The sequence below is a fragment of the Xyrauchen texanus genome, chromosome 26 (assembly GCF_025860055.1).
Source record: "Xyrauchen texanus isolate HMW12.3.18 chromosome 26, RBS_HiC_50CHRs, whole genome shotgun sequence".
Classification (NCBI taxonomy): Eukaryota; Metazoa; Chordata; class Actinopteri; order Cypriniformes; family Catostomidae; genus Xyrauchen; species Xyrauchen texanus.
The window spans coordinates 16584825-16605378 of record NC_068301.1 but is presented as its reverse complement, the minus strand read 5'-3'; the positions used below and the strand labels follow the sequence as shown (position 1 = coordinate 16605378).

The following is a 20554-nucleotide window of genomic DNA, read 5'->3' as shown; positions in this document are numbered from 1 at the left end:
GATAAAGCTGGCTAGCTAGTTCATCGTATAAATGCAGTCATTGTATCATGCAAAGAAAAGTGATTACGTCAAACTACAGTCACGCATAGTCAGACCTATATCCACACTTTGTTTTAACCCTGTTCCAGCACTGGAGAGTCAAATATGATATACATTCTCAAAGTTTGTAGTAAAACAATCAAAACTCTCATTTTAATTATGCTACCTCATCTGTCAATATGATAGGAATCATGTTCAGTGTCTTTGTACATTACGTCATTGTTTTGGTCGATGCTTGCTCACATCCCTTTGGAGTCTGTGTACGAGCACGAGCAACAATTAGCTGGCTGCAGTTCACTTAACGGCCACAGGTGTCATTAATAACAAGGATTTCTGAATCTTACATACAGCACCTTTCAGAGCATGAGTGACATAATTTAGCCAAGACTCTGATTTAGGTTTTTCTTGTTTAACTTTCATGGGAGCAATAGTGTCTAAAACTGTGGAATTGGTGGAGTTAAACAGTGTAAGCATATCTTCAGAGCTCAAGTGACAGTAACAGGAGACATCTGTTTCTTAAGATTGATATTAAGGAAGTATATATTTCTCAAAACAGATTGTGGAAATATGTCATCCAATAGCGAAAGGGGTAAAAGGTTTACTCTTTGTGTCTAGTGAAGACAATGTGGTCTCCACACAGCAAACATGTTGCCAACAAATTAAAGAATGAACTAATAAGAATATAGAACACTGGTAATTTTAGGCATATGCAAAATCAATAAACAAAACAAAACATTTAAAAAGCATAATAAATTGGGTAAATTCAGCCCTTTAAATTCAAATGAGAACAACGTCATCAAAGATAAATTAAAAAATCTTCTTTGCTCTACCACTAAAAAAATCTGTAAGAATTGTGTTCAAGAGACCTGATAATATCTTTGCACTTTTAACGTTAATCCTGTTCAGGTCACCATACTCTCTTGTCTCTTTCCTGCTGCTAAGTTTTGTCTGGATAAATGTAATGACTTGAAACTTTTGTCATAAAAATAGAGAAAGAGGGAAGTGGTACTGGCCTCCTAGACAGATGTTGAAATGTCATGCAAAGAGGAGTATAACATGTTTTGTATATTTTTTTCTTTTTTAAATACATACATAAAAGCATGTAATGAAACTCTCAACATCTCTAACTGTATGGAAAATACATTATCAAAAACTATACTGATGAATTAAGACAAGCACAGGCACCAACAGAAGCAATAATACTGTTCTTCAATCTACTCCTCCACTCTAATGCTGAGAAGGTCACTGTGGCCTTACTTGATGAACACCACCAAACGTTGTGGTAGTTTAACACCTCCACCTCAGTCTTGAAGAGGAAGTGACAGCTTGTATCACTATTATTATACATTAAATGTTGTGACGTCATATAAATTGATAGAATGTAAAAATGTTAAAAAGTTAAAATGTTTTTTAAATTATCAAAAACAAAATCTCAAATAAAATGTTTGTGTGTTTGTGTGTGTGTGTGTGTGTCATATATATATATATATATATATATATATATATATATATATATATATATATATATATATATATATATATACACTCATCTAAAGGATTATTAGGAACACCTGTTCAATTTCTCATTAATGCAATTATCTAATCAACCAATCACATGGCAGTTGCTTCAATGCATTTAGGGGTGTGGTCCTGGTCAAGACAATCTCCTGAACTCCAAACTGAATGTCAGAATGGGAAAGAAAGGTGATTTAAGCAATTTTGAGCGTGGCATGGTTGTTGGTGCCAGACGGGCCGGTCTGAGTATTTCACAATCTGCTCAGTTACTGGGATTTTCACGCACAACCATTTCTAGGGTTTACAAAGAATGGTGTGAAAAGGAAAAACATCCAGTATGCGGCAGTCCTGTGGGCGAAAATGCCTTGTTGATGCTAGAGGTCAGAGGAGAATGGGCCGACTGATTCAAGCTGATAGAAGAGCAACTTAGCCTGAAATAACCACTCGTTACAACCGAGGTATGCAGCAAAGCATTTGTGAAGCCACAACACACACAACCTTGAGGCGGATGGGCTACAACAGCAGAAGACCCCACCGGGTACCACTCATCTCCACTAAAAATAGGAAAAAGAGGCTACAATTTGCAAGAGCTCACCAAAATTGAAGTGATTCCAGTTGAAGACTGGAAAAATGTTGCCTGGTCTGATGAGTCTCGATTTCTGTTGAGACATTCAGATGGTAGAGTCAGAATTTGGTGTAAACAGAATGAGAACATGGATCCATCATGCCTTGTTACCACTGTGCAGGCTGGTGGTGGTGGTGTAATGGTGTGGGGGATGTTTTCTTGGCACACTTTAGGCCCCTTAGTGCCAATTGGGCACTGTTTAAATGCCACGGCCTACCTGAGCATTGTTTCTGACCATGTCCATCCCTTTATGGCCACCATGTACCCATCCTCTGATGGCTACTTCCAGCAGGATAATACACCATGTCACAAAGCTCGAATCATTTCAAATTGGTTTCTTGAACATGACAATGAGTTCACTGTACTAAAATGGCCCCCACAGTCACCAGATCTCAACCCAATAGAGCGTCTTTGGGATGTGGTGGAACGGGACCTTCGTGCCCTGGTTGTGCATCCCACAAATCTCCATCAACTGCAAGATGCTATCCTATCAATATGGGCCAACATTTCTAAAGAATGCTTTCAGCACCTTGTTGAATCAATGCCACGTAGAATTAAGGCAGTTCTGAAGGCTGAAAGGGGTCAAACACAGTATTAGTATGGTGTTCCTAATAATCCTTTAGGTGAGTGTATATATATATATATATATACATGTATACATATATATATATATATATATATATATATATATCTCACAAACGTATATATACACTGTATAATGTATATACAAGTGTAATATACATAAATAAATAAACTGAAAACGATTGTGTCCATCAGCGTGTCTAGGTTTTATTGACATTTTAATGCCTTAAATGACCTTGACATAAATGCTTTATGTCATTATTTATTTAAATGTATTTATTTTTTGTTCTGAGAAGTCTAGAAAAGTTGCGATTCTCCAATACGTTTCATTTCTAGAGTTTATGATTCTTCACGACGCTGTTGTGACTTTTTGTTAATATATTCATGACGCTATGGTGACGTATTCATAATTATTCACGTAAAACACCTTTAAAAACCCGCAGAAGAGAGACACACATATTCACTTCAGTTCTTTCTAAAGAAAATAAGTAAAGGTAGGCAAACAGATTTTTATGTATACCCTTTGTGAAACCAATTCTTAAACAGTTTCTTTAGCTTTTTTTTCTAACGTTCTTCAGTTTGAGCGTTTATTAGATGTAATTGATATGCTAATCGCATGTGCCTGGACGGACGGTACCATTACAAACTATAAGACTTTATTTTTGAAATGTCAGATTACTATCAAACATGTCACTTTTAAAAAGTTAATGATGTTTTTCCTCTCATGATGAAAATGTAACCGTTCGTCGACATTTGGCGGTTGTGTTGTATTTATAGCTCGTGTTGTGTTTTAGCTGGATTCAGCCTCGTCAAACAAGTACAAGTTATGAGTAGTAGTAGTAGTAGTAGTAGTAGTAGTAGTATGCTAGAGACATCGACTGAACTTTAATCTACACTTATTTTAGATTTAAACTTTAATGATTTAATTACTACGTTTACCTGCCATTTTTTGAGCGTTGAGTTGAAATTATTGATATATTATGAGGATTAGTGAGAAGTTAAAGTATTTACGTATAAGTTCGAGGTAAGCTTTCCCTAACTCATAAATATACTTAGTAATTTATGGATTTAGCTTAGCTTGTAAATTTACATCATCTAGTAGTTTCTCTCAATTCACTGGGTTTTATTGGCATGAAAGTTTCAAAAACAATGTTGCCAAAGCTTCCTATAGAATACTATACTCGAAAAATTAGAATATCGTGCAAAAGTTCATTAATTTCAGTAATTCAACTTAAAAGGTGAAACTAATATATTATATAGACTCATTACAAGCAAAGTAAGATATTTCAAGCCTTTATTTGATATAATTTTGATGATTATGGCTTACAGCTTATGAAAACCCCAAATTCAGAATCTCAGAAAATTAGAATATTACATGAAATCAATAAAAAAAAAGGATTTTAAATACAGAAATGTCGGCCCTCTGAAAAGTATAATCATGCATATGTACTCAGTACTTGGTTTGGGCCCCTTTTGCATTAATTACTGCCTCAATGCGGCGTGGCATGGATGATATCAGTCTGTGGCACTGCTGAGGTGTTATGGAAGACCAAGATGCTTCAATAGCGGCCTTCAGCTCTTCTGCATTGTTTGGTCTCATGTCTCTCATCTTTCTCTTGGCAATGCCCCATAGATTCTATATGGGGTTCAGGTCAGGCGAGTTTGCTGGCCAATCAAGCACAGTAATACCATGGTCATTGAACCAGGTTTTGGTACTTTTGGCAGTGTGGGCAGGTGCCAAGTCCTGCTGGAAAATGAAGTCAGCATCTCCATAAAGCTTGTCTGCTGAAGGAAGCATGAAGTGCTCTAAAATGTCCCGGTAGACGGCTGCGTTGACTCTGGACTTAATAAAGCACAGTGGACCAACACCAGCCGATGACATGGCTCCCCAAACCAACACAGACTGTGGAAACTTCACACTGGACTTCAAGCATCTTGGATTGTGTGCCTCTCCATTCTTCCTCCAGACTCTGGGACCTTGGTTTCCAAATGAGATGCAAAATTTGCTCTCATCAGAAAAGAGGACTTTGGACCACTGAGCAACAGACCTGTTCTTTTTTTCTTTAGCCCAGGTAAGACGTTTGACATTTGAAGCCCATGTCCAGGACCCGTCTGTGTGTGGTGGCTCTTGATGCAGTAACTCCAGCCTCAGTCCACTCCTTGTGAAGCTCCCCCACACATTTGAATGGCCTTTTCCTGACAATCCTCTCCAGGCTACGGTCATCCCTGCTGCTTGTGCACCTTTTTCTTCCACACTTTTCCCTTCCACTTAACTTTCTATTAATGTGCTTTGATACAGCACTTTGCTCAGGATCTGTCTCTGCTTTGTATCTCTGACAGTCAGGAGATACTCTTCCCATTCATACTTTGATTTTAGAGTCCAGTAGAATTGTAATATGCTTTGTGTTTTAGTTTCTTGATCCCAATGTTCCAGATAGGTGATTTTTAGATTGTTTGATGATCTGATTTATTCTGATGTTTGGTTGTAAAGCAGTGCTGGTCTGAGGCTGCTTAATGTTAGTAGTATTAACAGGGTTAGTGAGTCTCAGAACCAGCTGACTGCAGGGACTTTTTCAGGGTTCAATTCTTGGGTTTGTAGTGCTTTAAAATGTAGCGATTCTTTGGGACTTGATTTTAAATGCATCCAAAACTTTAGAGATCTTTTTTGTATGTTAATAATCAATGGGAATCGTCCTAATTGTGCCCTATGTGCATTATTGGGTGTTTTCCTTTTGTGGGCTTCTGTTGGATGTTTGTCCCATCTAGTGTAGTTCTGATCACTGAGTGGACCCCATACCTCACTTCCATACAGCGCTATGGCTGTATGACACTATCAAAGATCTTACACCAGATTGGAATTGGTAATTCAATATTATAGAACTTTTTCTTAATAGCATATAGAGCTCTTCAAGCTTTTACTTTAAGTGAATTCACTCCCTTACTGAAGCTCCCTGATGCAGTGATAATCAGCCCAAGGTATGTATACTGCATCGTGTGCTCTAGGACTATGCTGCCTGGTATCGGGGTTCCTGACATCTGGGCTTTTTCTGAAAGACCATAATATTTCTCTCTCTCTCTCTCTCTCTCTCTCTCTCTCTCTCTCTCTCTTCTTTCTCATTCAAATGAGCTTTATTTGTATGACCATGTACAATGTTGCCAAAGCATTGAGTAATAAACATTACAAACATAAAAAAAAATGTATATACTATAAATAATTAATGATAATAAAATACAGAGAGCAATGAGGAAGAGAGGAAAAAGACAATTTTAAAATGAAATATCTCCCTCATAGGATGACAGGAGGACACATACTGCGCTCATGGAGGACACATACTGCACTGCCAGCTGAACACACTTGGCTTTCTCTCCCATAAGATATGAAAGTTTGTCTAAATCATTTATGGAATTTGGGTACAATATGAGCAATTTGTGTAAAGTGTTTCTAATTGTCTCATTTACTGCAGTGAGTGAGGAAGTGCATCGCGTCCTCTTTCAGTGCAGTGTGAACACAGTCTGTCCTCTCTGGGTCTCCAGTTCTGTCTGTGTCGACCTTAAATAATTATTTTCTTCTACTATAATATGTCCTACTGGCTTTGTCAGTCAGATAGTTTATTGCCAAATCAAACTGTCCTGAAGCAGAGATTGTAAGACCCATATAATTCTAGCATTTGGCATGAAGGATTGTTCCTCCAATTGCGAATGTATATTTATTTCACATAATGTGATTTTTTTTTTTTTTTTTCCTGAAAATGTTTCTCTCTCTCTCTTTAGTAGTTCCTTTTGGTTTTTATTTTTTTCAGCAGCCAAATCATGTTCTCTACAAGCAGCCAAGCAGGTTTGCACTGTCACTTTTTAAACCCACTCACACTTCTGCAGTAAAATTATGTCATTGTGTCCTACTAGCCCACTCCATTGATTGTTTTCCAGGTCACAACAGCCGCCTCTACAATGCCATACATTCATATCTGCACAATCAAAATAGAGCACAGCCCATCATTGGTAAGAAAAATTCTGACATCTAGAATTTAGTCACTGGATTAAAGATATCACATAATATCTCTTATTTACGTTTGATCACTGCAGGCCTTAACTCGATAACAGAGATGTGGATTTACAATCATCCTGCCGTGTACTTTTGTGATGTCTGCTTTCTGAGGATAAGCAAGGCAGACATTAGAAACCACATCATGGGCAGCCTTCACCGATATAATTACATAGTAAGATATTGTTTTTCTTTTTTTAAGAGATCTTCACCTTGATGACTGCTACATATGTTCATAAACCGAAAGCTCCATAACCTGATCTGGTCAAATGCAGGAGACATTCAAAATGTGTGTGGATGGGTCCTCCAGGCACAGGGCAGAGAAAAGATGCTCTAAATATTGAATATTATTTATCTTTCTATTGCATCCATTAAATTCTGAGAATTTTAAATATTATTTTGGCCTTGTCCATTTTGATAACAGAAATCTCATCATGCTCATGGGTGGAGATCCTATATCGATCTCACTCTTTTTGCTCGCCCTCTCATGGATCTTGCAAAAACCTTAGAACAGAGGGAGGGAACAGGTGATGTACAGGTAAAAAGACAATATGTTTTTAACAACTAATAAATCTAAATGTCTACATTTATTTTTAATGTTTAGTAGATCTCACATCTAACCTTGTGCTTTCTCTGATAAGGTTTTATGTGTGGATGAAGTCATCTACAGGGAGATGACATCATGTCCTGTCCCTGCTGGTCTGTATTATATTTCCAATTGTTTTGTTACATCTTCATAGTGCCACATGAATCTCTGGAGTTACATTTACTTCAGAAGTATATGTCTGTTTATTTTGTTTAATGTTGTTTAGAGCCTTTTGAAACAGCAGTTTGAGGTAGTGTAGTGGAGCATTGCAATTTATTGTACATTTCTGGTTTGATTTTCAAATTGAACTATATTTTCACTTGTACATGTTTGTGATGTCTCTTTGTTTGAAATGCTGGAGGAAATTAAGCAGTGTATGGCTGTTTATAGGCATTCTAAAGAATAGTTTTTAACTTATCACATTCTCTTTCCTCCAATATCTCAGCTTTTGCTAAACTGAAGAGTATGAAGAATCAACAAAACCCCAAAGTGTTTCAGTCTCTTGTTCATAACAACCCAGTTAAAGGTATGCATGCTCCCATTAGTTATACATATTAAATATGGCTTTAGTTATTCCAGTTAAGTTTTGAAATATTAGACTGTGGTAATAAGATTTAAAAATGTATTTCATATTTTTTAATGCATCTGTGCTTTTCTGTAAAAGGTAATGAAACCAATGTTCAAGCGCTGCAAGAGTTTGAAAACAGACATGAGATAAAACAACCCCCAATCTCAGAATGTTTAACCCCAACACAGTGTGTACATTCAACTCCATTGAGGTCAAACTGTTCAAGTATAATACAGTCTCTGTCTCAACCTCTGAATCTTACACCAGCTCTATCACTCCCAAGAAACCCAAGTCCTGTCCGACAGTTATCCATTTCTAAGGAGGAATCCACACCCCAAAATCGAGTGGATTCTCATGTTACAGCTGGAATGCTTAATCTAGAAAGTTCCCTGGCTCCATCTTTCAGTCAACAGACAAATACGTATCAGCATGGAATCCATGACAGAAACCAGAGTTCACAAAGATTTATGATGCCATCTGAAACTAGGACTCCAAACATCTGTGTTGTTAGACCACCAAGACCCAGGACCCTCATCAGAATTGCTTGCCAGAATGACACTGCGCATATAAGTGAAGAAGTTAGGAATAGAGTCATTCATTCATTACAACTAGCCACAACCATTGATCCATACAAAGCCCAGCTGTGAACATCACCTCTTACTGTAAGCCACATGGTGCCAGAGATAATCCAGAATCTGACCATCAGACAAGAGTTTTTCAGAAATGAGTTTATCTGATTGTCCAGATCCTACAAGTGCCTTTCATCTAGCCAGCGTTGTCGAGCCGATCATAACGACAAGGATTACAGAAGCGTTGGAACCAGCTTTCACACATGATTCAAACCAATTCCTTGAGCCAGACTTTCAGGAACCAATCAGCACTGGCTGGGAAGCAAATGGTAGTGTACATTTAGCACTCTCTAGTTGAGTTTTGAATACGAAGACATGCTCTTCATGAGCGAATAATTTAATGTATAAATAATTATATTTGGTGTTTGTACCATTCTCATTTACAGTAACAGTGGAGGAAGAAAACATCACTCTGTCTTCACACAACTTGATTCTCCAGTCCCCATTTACTCAAACCCCTTCTGCTCAAATTCAGTCCTCGGAAGACTCTCCAGAAAACTACAGGGGCAGAAAGCCTCTAATCGGTGAGTGTATACACAAACTATATGATCTCCCGTTGAAATCTCTTCTTCCAGGGAGTCCTGGTCAAGAAGGCAGCACATATAGTTTCACAAAGTTTAAAAGATAAATACTCCAAATATACAAAGAAAGAAAAAAACTTATATATATATATATATATATATATATATATATATACAATAAAAACAATTACAATTTTCCTTTTAAAACAGTTTGTAAAAGATCTTGAAAAGTGCTCAAGGAATGAATTGTGCTCATGGAATGAATTGCAAAATCCCATTTTGCAATTCATTCCATGCCCAAGGAGCATAAAATGAAACCTTTTTTACCAAATTCAGAATGTACCCTTGGGACTGTCAGCTTAATTTGAGTTGAAGATCTTGTGGAATAGCTATTTGTACAACAGGTTAAAAGATTAGAAACATAAGGGGGTAATTTACCTAAAAGTGCCTTGGCAATAAATACAAACATATGCAATTTTCTCCTGTGATATACGGATGACCAAGCTAAAGATTATACAAAGCATACATTTGAAGCATATAAAATACAATGATGAGTACATGACTCTGCACCACAAACAAAGCGTAGTGCAGCATGATAAACAGATTCCAGTTTCTTAAGGATGTAGCTGAATGCCTGTATAATAGATCACCATAGTCCATTACAGATAGAAAAGTACTGTCTACCATTTTCTTTCTAGCCCCATATGTGAAGCATTTTTTTCATCAATGAAAGAATCCCAATTTTGGCCTTAGTTTTTTCAACAAGTTATCAATATGTACATCGAAAGCTAATCTTTCATCAAGCCATGTACCTTCTAAAGTTGATATTGGCAGATCTGCTATTTTAGAGCGAACACGACTTAAAATCATATATTTTGTCTTTTTTGAATTTAAAACCAGTTTCAAATGTAAAAATGAATGCTGCATTATTTGAAACGCACTCTGCAATCGATGCAAGGCTTAATTTAAGGAGGGAGCCACTGTATAGATAATTGTATCATCAGCATACAAATGAGTTTTAGTTAGATTTATTCCAAGAACTAGATCATTAATAAATGGGGAGCTAAAACAGATCCTTGTGGAACACCATTGTTAACTTTAAGAATAGATGAGCTATAATTTTCAAATGAGACACATTGGGTTAGTTCAGAAAGGTAGTTTTCAAAGCATTTTAGAGCGACTTCTCTATATGCCGGAGTTTCTGTAATAATAAATTATGATCTACAGAATCAAATGCTTTTGAAAGATCTAAATATATTGCTGCACAAGACTGTTTACTATCTAAGGAATTGATAATATAAATTGTGACTAACATAGCTGCTGTAATAGTACTATGGCCTGATCTAAAGCCTGACTGATAGTCATTAATTATATAATTATAAGATAAGAATTGTTTTAATTGATAATTTACCAAAGATTAAAATACTTTAGCTAAGACGGGCAGTTTGGAGATGGGATGATAATTATTTGGATCAGAAGGATCTCCACCCTTTAATAAAGGGACAACCATTGCCGATTTCCACATTCTAGGTATAACGTTAGAAGTTAAATTTAAATTAAATATAGAGGCAATAGGCTCTGCCACAATATTTGCTGCAATTCTTAAAAAATAAGGCTCAATGTTATCAATTCCAGCTGATTTTTTTTTACTGTCTAATTTCGTTAAAATTTCACAAACTTGTGGTGGTAATGCGAGAAAAAGTGAACAACTGCAAAGGACAATGTTGGATCGGCTCAGGAGTTCCATTGGGAGCATGAGCATCTACAATACTAGAATCAAAAATTTAACCAGCAGAAACAAAATAATTATTAAAAGTATCTGCAATATTTGCTCTGCCTTTAATTAAATTTTGATTAACATTTAGAAAATCAGGAAAGTTAGATGATAAACTTGACACCAAATTAGATTTAACTATTTTCCAAAACGTTGTGGGATTTTTAGATTTTCATTTATCATTGAAAAATAATAATCACATTTTGCACTTTTTATTAATTTTGTACATTTATTCCATAATGCTCTGCAAGAGATCCAATCTAAGGAATCATTTGTTTTCTTTGCTTTAGCCCAGGCAGCATTCCTTTTGTCCAATAAAAGTAGAAACAGATTCATTAAACCAAGGATTATCTTTACCACTAATCCTAAATCGTTTTTCACATATGGCCAGGAAAGTGGATTTAAAATAATCCCAGGCTAAATTTACATCTGCCATATATGTTACAACACTCAAGTCACTGTTATAAATATCATGTAGAAAAGCTTGTTCGTTAAAATGTTTAAAAAAAAATCTTTTATAAATAAAATGCGGTAAACTCTTAGGAATCGTACAATTTCTCATACCAACAATTGCGCAGTGAGCACTAATATCATTACAAAAAACTTCAGCCGCAGAAAATGTATGAGGTGTGTTGGTTAAAATGATATCCAGTAAAGTAGATCTGGCAAAATCCTTTTGATTTATGCAGCTTGTTGAATTTATCAACTGCACCAAGCAAAAAGAGTCACAAATCTCCTTTAATGGGTCTGAGGATGATGATGATAACCAGTCCCAGTTCAAATCACCTAGTAAAACCAGTTCAGATTTGGTCCAAGCATGGAGAAAGTCAGCAAATAAAGTACCTACTTCACTTGGGGATGAAGGCGGATGATAACATCCAACCACAATAACCTCTGAGCCAACTGAAAGATTTAATTTAATTGCTAGTAATTCTAATAAATGTATATCTAATAATACTAAATAAAGTTTGAATGTTAATATACATTCTATCCTAGTTTAGTATGCGGAGACAACTAGAAGTAAATTATTCATGGGTTGGTTTCCCTGATAAGTCTAAACACTGCATCTGTGGCGCTTTTAAACGTTGATCTGCGACCCGTTGGTTAAACAAACAACAACATTGGCTAAACCAATGACGTGAATTTGGGGTGGTACCATCGGTTAGTTTGACCAGTGTCAGACAAAGGGGGGTGTATTCTAAAATTTGTTTGAAAATAATGTTTCTTTTTGCAATTCCGTTTGGTGATGCTAGCGTAAAACAAATTGAACACTTCAAATTTAATTTACGGCAAAAGTAGAGGCATCTTTGATTCTTGACGGGTAGAAAAATGAGGCTGTGATGGATAGACTGACCATCTCTTCAATAACATGCACTGTAGGCTATAAAAAAAAATCCTAGACCACATGTTGTCTGGAGTTTTATTGTGCACTGAAATTTCCGTCAGCAAAACGATCCAAAAACACTTTAAACAACTGTTCAACCCACTGAAGAGACTATACGTCTATCCCTTACAGCCTTGCTGTTGTTCATGTCAGAAATCTAAGATGGCGCTGCTGTGAATAAGGCCTATAATCACATTATAGAAAACGTTGATGCACCCATTCAGATTCACTGCACATAACTTTGTGTGGGCATGTTTGTCTTCAGGTCTACAGGCTGTTATTAAGTGCCAGAGTGTGGATGGAGATCCTCCTCCTTGCTTTTACCTGTGTCAGCTCTGTTCATTGAAATTGAAGAAAAAGAAAATGACCAGTCACCTGACTAGCTGTCTGCACCAGCGTATCTACCTAGTGAGTGATTATAATGCCTCCTTTAACTCTTGAAACTATAAACTTTGCACTAGTCAAATACTTCAAAGTTCTTTAAGCGATTTACCAACTACCTGACAAATAGGGCTGGGTATTGATACAGATTTCCAGATTCGATTCTGATTCACATACTCTTAATTGGATTAAATTATGATCTCTATATCTATTCATATGGGTATATTTCAGTTATAATGTAGCTTTTGCTTGCATATGAAAGAAATTCTCTCCCAGCTAATGTTGTTAATTATACAGGGAACATTCTTACTAGGTACATATTTATTTTATTAATTGTATTGTATTGAATTAAATTTTTTTAGATAATTTTGGTCACATTTTAGTTTTTAAAAAATGAACAAATCCATTAATTCAATCAATAAATATGATATTATTTTACATGTTTTTTTTTATTAATTATATCATTTGTACTATTTACAGGTTGTACATTGATGTGTACAGTGAGGGGAAAAAAGTATTTGATCCCCTGCTGATATTGTACGTTTGCCCACAGACAAATGATCAGTCTATAATTTTAATGTTAGGTTAATTTGAAAAGTGAGCGACAGAATAACAAACAAAAAAAAAATCCAGAAAAACGCATGTTAAAAACTTAATAAATTGAATTGCATTTTAATGAGGGAAATAAGTATTCGACCCCTCTGCAAAACATGACTTAGTACTTGGTGGCAAAACCCTTGTTAGCAATCACAGAGGTCAGACATTTCTTGTAGTTCGCCACCAGGTTTGCACACATCTCAGGAGGGATTTTGTCCCACTCCTCTTTGCAGATCTTCAAGTCATTAAGGTTTCGAGGCTGACGTTTGGAAACTCGAACCTTCAGCTCCCTCCACAGATTTTCTATGGGATTAAGGTCTGGAGACTGGCTAGGCCACTCCAGGACCTTAATGTGCTTCTTCTTGAGCCTCTCCTTTGTTGCCTTGGCCGTGTGTTTTGGGTCATTGTCATGCTGGAATACACACCACAAACCATTTTCAGTGCCCTGGCTGAGGGAAGGAGGTTCTCACCCAAGATTTGACGGTACATGGCCCCGTCCATTGTCCCTTTGATGCGGTGAAGTTGTCCTGTCCCCTTAGCAGAAAAACACCTCCAAAGCATAATGTTTCCACCTCCATGTTTGATGGTGAGGATGGTGTTCTTTGGGTCATTGGCAGTATTCCTCCTCCTCCAAACACAGCGATTTGAGTTGATGCCAAAGAGCTCGATTTTGGTCTCATCTGTCCACAACACTTTCACCCAGTTCTAATCTGAATCATTCAGATGTTCATTTGCAAACTTCAGACGGGCCTGTACATGTGCTTTCTTGAGCAGGGAGACCTTGTGGGCGGTGCAGGATTTCAGTCCTTCACGGCATAGTGTGTTACCAATTGTTTTCTTGATGACTATGGTCCCAGCTGCCTTGAGATCATTGACAAGATCCTCCTGTGTAGTTCTGGGCTGATTCATCACCATTCTCATGATCATTGCAACTCCACGTGGTGAGATCTTGCATGGAGCCCCAGACCGAGGGAGATTGACAGTTCTTTTGTGTTTCTTCCATTTGCGAATAATCGCACCAACTGTTGTCACCTTCTCACCAAGATGCTTGGCGATGGTCTTGTAGCCCATTCCAGCCTTGTGTAGATCTACAATCTTGTCCCTGACATCCTTGGAGAGCTCTTTGGTCTTAGCCATGGTGGATAGTTTGGAATCTGATTGATTGATTGCTTCTGTGAACATGTGTCTTTTATAAAGGTAACAAGCTGAGATTAGGAGCACTCCCTTTAAGAGTGTGCTCCTAATCTCAGCTCGTTACCTGTATAAAAGACACCTGGGAGACTGAAATCTCTGAGTGAGGGTCGAATACTTGTTTCCCTTATTAAAATGCAATTCAATTTATAACATTTTTGGATTTTTTTTGTTGTTATTCTGTCTCTCACTGTTCAAATTAACCTACCATTAAAATTATAGACTGATCATTTCTTTGTCAGTGGGCAAACGTTGAAATGTGGCACCAGCACCTGCTTTGGTAACACCCATGAAATTACCAATAATTACATATGTTCATTTGAAATTAAGATTGGGATGCAGAAAAAATTCTGATATTAACAAAGAGTAACATCTGAAAAAAAAATGAACACCACCTAATTTTTATATGGCTAAATTTAAATATGCTGCCAGTGTGACTAAGTTGGGTCTTCTTTACAGATTCCTTTTATCCTACTGATTAAACTACAGTCATCTATTGGAATTTCTGAAGGCAAACAAAACAACTTGCATTACAAGAGAACACATTTTATACAGTTGGAAAACCGATAGCTTGGTCCATAATAATTATGAAAATTTACCATAGTTCTTCCATAGTTTTAACAATGATATTTGTAATAAGTCCATGGTAACCATAGGTAAAACCTTGCATGACTACTCGTTACCATGATTGGTAACTATGGTTTCTATATAAAGATCTATGGCATTTTTATAATGAAAAACAGTAGTCTCAATAAATTTAGAAACTTTTCTCCCACAACTACCATTTAGTTAATACAGTTTGAGAATTGAAAAGCCTTCTAATTGATGTTTTCTCCTGTTTTATTTGTCAGTGCCATTTAGAATGTGGGGGCTGTTTGTTTTTAAAAACGTTTCATCATCAAGACATAAGAATTTTGCAACAGACAATTCTGTGCCGCATTCAAATGGGATTCGCAATCTCCACCACGCATCTCACTGATTCACATGTGCATGTAAAATAATCTGCTGTTGAGGCCATTCCGTGAATTATTGCTCCTATGCGCTCGTGCTGCTTTATCCACGATTGAGCTTCGTTGATTATTAACCCAAGCAAAATATGTTCTAAAATATTCATTGAGCAAAACATCGAGATTGTTCAAATGAAGTTCGCAGTGCATCGGAAAATCTATATTTTTACCCACCCCTACTGACAAATATCACTAAAATAGACGTACTGAAAACTCAAACCTGTCTTTTTGTCCGCCTTAGACCCTCTGTAAACAGCAACAAAAAAAAAGTCAGGGGGGGCCGCCCACACTTAATTAACCAAACCGAAAACTAACCAAATCAGAAACGCGCTCAAACATTTTGTACGCTCAGGTTTGCTGACATCTGGGTTTATTGGCATGTCTTTTGGAGGGCAAGGTTTTGCAGTTGAAATTAGCAAAATGGCTTCAAGGCTTACACCTTTAATCATCAGCTTTATTTATTTTCAGAGTTGATTACTATTGAATTATTCAAACTGGCACAAGATTTGTAGTTTACTACTCATGTGAAAAATCTTTATGTTGGCAGAAAGTTCTCCATCCACAGCTCTTGCCTAACATAAAGCATAAATGGTGCAAAATAAATGAGATGCTGGAGGATATTGCCATACAGCTGGAGAAAGAGAATGGGAGAGGACAAATAAAGGTACTTCCCACAGAATTTCCTTCCCAATTAAACTCCACTGTATCGTAATACAGTTGAAGTCAGAAGTTTACATACGCTTAGGTTGAAGTCATTAAAATATTTTTTTAACCACTCCACAGATTTAATATTAGCAAACTATAGTTCTGGCAAGTCGTTTAGGACATCTACTTTGTGCATGACACCAGTGATTTTTCCTATAATTGTTTACAGACAGATTGTTTACATTTTAATTGACTATATTACAATTCCAGTGGGTATATACACTGTTAACTTTGCTTTAAAGCAGCTTGGAAAATTCCAGAAAATTATGCCAAGCCTTTAAACAATTAGCTTCTGATAGGAGGTGTACTGAATTGTAGGTGTACATGTGGAGGTATTTTAAGGCCTACCTTCAAACTCTGTGCCTCTTTGCTTGACTTGGGATAATCAAAAGAAAACAGCCAAGACCTCAGAAAAAAATGTTGGACCTCCACAATTCTGGTTGATCCTTGGTAGCAATTTTCAAACGCCTGAAGATACCATGTTCATTTGTACAAACAATAGTATGCAACTAAAAACACCATGGGACCATGCAGCCGTCATACCACTCAGGAAGGAGATGCATTCTTTCTCATGGAGATTAACGTAGTTTGGTGCGAAAAGTGCAAATCAATCCTAGGACAACAGCAAAGGACCTTGTGAAGATGCTGGAGGAAACAGGTAGACCGGTAAACGGATATATCCACAGTAAAGGTATATTCTATATCGGCAAAACCTGAAAGGCTGCTCAAAGGAAGATGCCACTGCTCAAACCGCCATTAAAAAAGCCAGACTAAAGTTTGCAAGTGCATATGGGGACAAAGATCTTACTTTTTGGAGAAATTTCCTCTGGTTTGATGGAAAACAAAATGGAACATTTTGGTCATAATGACCATTCTTATGTTTTGAGGAAAAAGGGTTAGACTTGCCAGCCAATAAAGAACACCATCCCAAACGTGAAGCATGGGGGTGGCATCATGTTATGGGATTGCTTTGCTGCAGAAGGGACTGGTGCTCTTCACAAAATAGATGGCATCATGAGGAAGGAAAATTATGTGGAACTGATCTAAGACAGGGAATGTTTTCTACGATTAAATATCAGGAATTGTGAAATGTATTGCATATCAACTTCTGACTTCAACTGTATGACCTAATGTGATTTTCATGGTCTGAGGTCATTTGGAAGTTATATGAATGTGTCTGAAACATGCTATTCCAGAGCTATTTGGTAACTTCATGTTGTTCTGTAGGTGATGAGGTTGTCGGCATGTCCCTTTAGTGAAGTATTACAGCGGGATTATCATTGGTGTAAGTACAGCAGATGAAAGTACCAAAGGGGAGGACTAAGTCTTAACCCATATCTTCTAATATTTCTCATTATCTCTTTATTATATCTGTCATGACTTTACCACAAAGGTATGAAGATTTTGAACTGTGGAGCCAATGTGGGGTCTTTCACTGGAGGAACAGACAAAACCAGTGGTGAGCCTACCAATATATAGTGCCCACAAAAAGTATTTGGATACTTGGGTAACACTATAATAAAAGTATGATTTGCATTGGAAACAAAATGTCTAATGAAATGGCATCTGAAAGCAAATGATGCTGTCAAAACTTGTTCCCTGAAAGATATAATTGAAATAAATGTTCTGAAATAAATGTTCTGAGATATCTCGAAGGTGACATTCAGATTTGTAACAGTTGTCAGCTGAGGGCGCTATTTTGCTTCTGTTGTGTTTTGACATCTGTGAGTAGGGGCACTGCTCGGCAACAATCTAAAGGAGTCCCTTAGAGGACAGGGCGGTTATTTTCTTTCTGAAATAATTTTGCGTTCCCTCGCAATATTGATCATGGTTTTACTATAGTAACCATATTTTAACCTTGATATTTGTAGTAAAACCATAGTTTTCTTGTATTATTACTATGGTTCTAAAAATCATAATTTTGTGGTTATGGTTTTACTACCAATACCATGGTGTTTGTAGTAAAACCATGGTAACCACAAGAGTGACCATAATCTATAGTAAAACCATGGTTACTATATGTATACAGTATACTGTATTAAAACCATGGTTTCTGCCATATAAACATGGTTACTTGACTAATTTTTCATAGTTACTACAATACTACTATAGTAAAATCATGGTTTCCACAAAATAACACAAAACAAAACATAGTTGGCCTACAACAGTCATGGTTACTACAATGTTACTATAGAAAATGTGATTCGCTGAAAAATGATAAATTGTTTACAGCACCTTTAAACTATGTTCTAATCTACTATTTTGTGTCTTCATTTTGGGCTGTGTATCTATTGTTTTGTCATTTAAAACCTAACTTATTTTTTTTTCTCTCTCTCTGCTATCTTGCTTTAAAAAAATGGTACTTGCTTTGATATTTTGTTACAAAATACATAAATACTCAGACAGTATTAAGTGTGCCTTAAGTGTCCAGATACTTTGAGTTCACTTTTTTTGTTAAATCTCTTTGTTGTGTGTTGCAGACAGATATTAACTGATACGTCTGTTTCTAAAGGTCCTAATAAAGCTCTTAAACGCCCAGCAGAGTCTATACTGTCCACCGTTCATATTGATGGAACTCCACTCCTAACTCATCAAAGGTCCAAAAAGAAGAAAGTTTGTGCGAAGAAAGTAATTTGTGCTAACACAGTGAAGGAGTCTGTGTTTAAAGTAAGCCTGTCACTACAGGAGGGGCCCGTTGTCATTGAGAGAATGCCTCTAAGACACACAGCCACTGTGGCACCTGAGATTGAGCACTAACTACACATACACAGAGAATTATCCATTGGCTCTAGGGAATTAGACACATACTGAAGTTCAGGGATACCAACACATAGGGTGTGACCCCAATGAGTACTGGAATACACAGTATGATAGAAACATGCTCACACAGGCAAACATTCCCACACTGACCTATACTCACACAGAGGTAATCTCACACATAGATGGTCGAATGTATGAGGATCAGCTCATGAGACCAGCTCAGTATGCATACGGAGGACAATGTGACCATGCACAAGTCATTCCAGTGGTCGACCCTTATTGCAGACATAAGAACTATGGTTCACTGGAGGAGGTGGTCTCTGTCTCATTTGCTGATTGGCCAGTGCAAGACTGGTCCTTCAGTAACAGTGAATGGGTCCTGGAGAGACAAAACACTGGAGACAGTACAATTTATCATCCTGAGTTTGCAAGTTACATGCAGTACTGATGATGATGTGCATTCCAGTAGCAAAATACTGACAGAGCAGTGTTGAATGATCAGTTTTGTTTTTGCTTCTTTTTTTCAATCAATACAGGGCATGTGTCCCCACCAAAGAAGCACAATGCATTACCATTATGTTGTTTTGTACACTTGGTTTCTTTTCCCTTAGCTATACAATTCATAATATAATATTGTTGATATGCCAAAATAAGTTTTATTAGTTACATTTTATTGTATTATTTAAAGTTGAATAACTTTGGGACTTGTGAATCAGCCAGCAATATTTTAGCAGCATTTCTCAATTTTTGTCATGGCTATCAGAATTTAATTTTAAGTTCAGTTTATCTAAGGTGTTAATATCAAATTCTTTGCATTGTAACTGAATGTTTTCAAAGTTTATATATTCAATAAAATGTTTGGTCTAACAAACGTCATTTGTATTGTGTAATAATTTTGGTTGAGCACGACCTTTATCATGTTGGCTTCACTAGACTTTAAAAGGCTGCATGGGTACAGACATGTCTTAAATAAATATTCCAGGTTCATAACAAGTTAAGCTCTTATCAACAGCATTTGTGGAAAAATGTTAATTACCACAAAAATTGTTTTGACTTGTCCCTTCTTCTTTTTTTTTTTTTTAAAGAAAAGAAAAAAATCAAAGTGATAGTGCAACACTTACAATGGAAGTGAATGGGGCCCATTTTTTGAGGGTTTTAAGGCAAAAATGTAAGTTTATAATTTTATAAAAGCCCTTGCATTAATTCTTATGTTAAAACGTATGTCTTAATTGAGCTGTAAAGTTGTTTAAATGGCCATTTTCAGTCATTTTAGGGTTTGTTGACTGCGAAGTTGTAAAATAATATAAAAAACAGAAAAGGTTAGTGAGCAATTTTATCACACTAAAATCACGTTTAAATGCATATTGTTTATGTCTTTGGTCTAAACCTTTGAAACCGTGAGTATTTTAACATTGACTTCCATTGAAAGTATCTCACTGTAACCCAGATATCTGGAGTTTTTTTTAAAGGAAACGTGGGCCGGGGTACAATATAATGTGTTGCGGTAATCAACCTGAAATATACCTTTAAGGCTATTCACACGTTAATGAGACTTTTGTACAACTTTGTGTACACGAACACATTAGAAGTCTGATCCAAAACTTTACTTTAGGTGAACAGTATCTTTGAATTTAAAAACTTGTCAATC

At 36.5% G+C, this 20554-nt stretch overlaps 2 protein-coding genes across 2 annotated transcripts in view; one reads left to right on the top strand and one right to left on the bottom strand.

Annotated features, from left to right (window-relative positions):
- LOC127619942 (G-protein coupled receptor 12-like) overlaps positions 1-20554 on the bottom strand; it is a 40990-nt gene that overhangs the window by 14888 nt on the left and 5548 nt on the right. The window lies entirely within an intron of this gene.
- Positions 7291-18903, top strand: si:ch211-199g17.2 (uncharacterized). The gene is made up of 9 exons (XM_052092329.1): positions 7291-7341; positions 7445-7502; positions 7835-7915; positions 8973-9110; positions 12531-12673; positions 15989-16105; positions 17374-17431; positions 17540-17605; positions 18659-18903. The coding sequence occupies exons 1-9, from the start codon at positions 7291-7293 to the stop codon at positions 18901-18903; spliced, it is 957 nt and encodes a 318-aa protein (XP_051948289.1).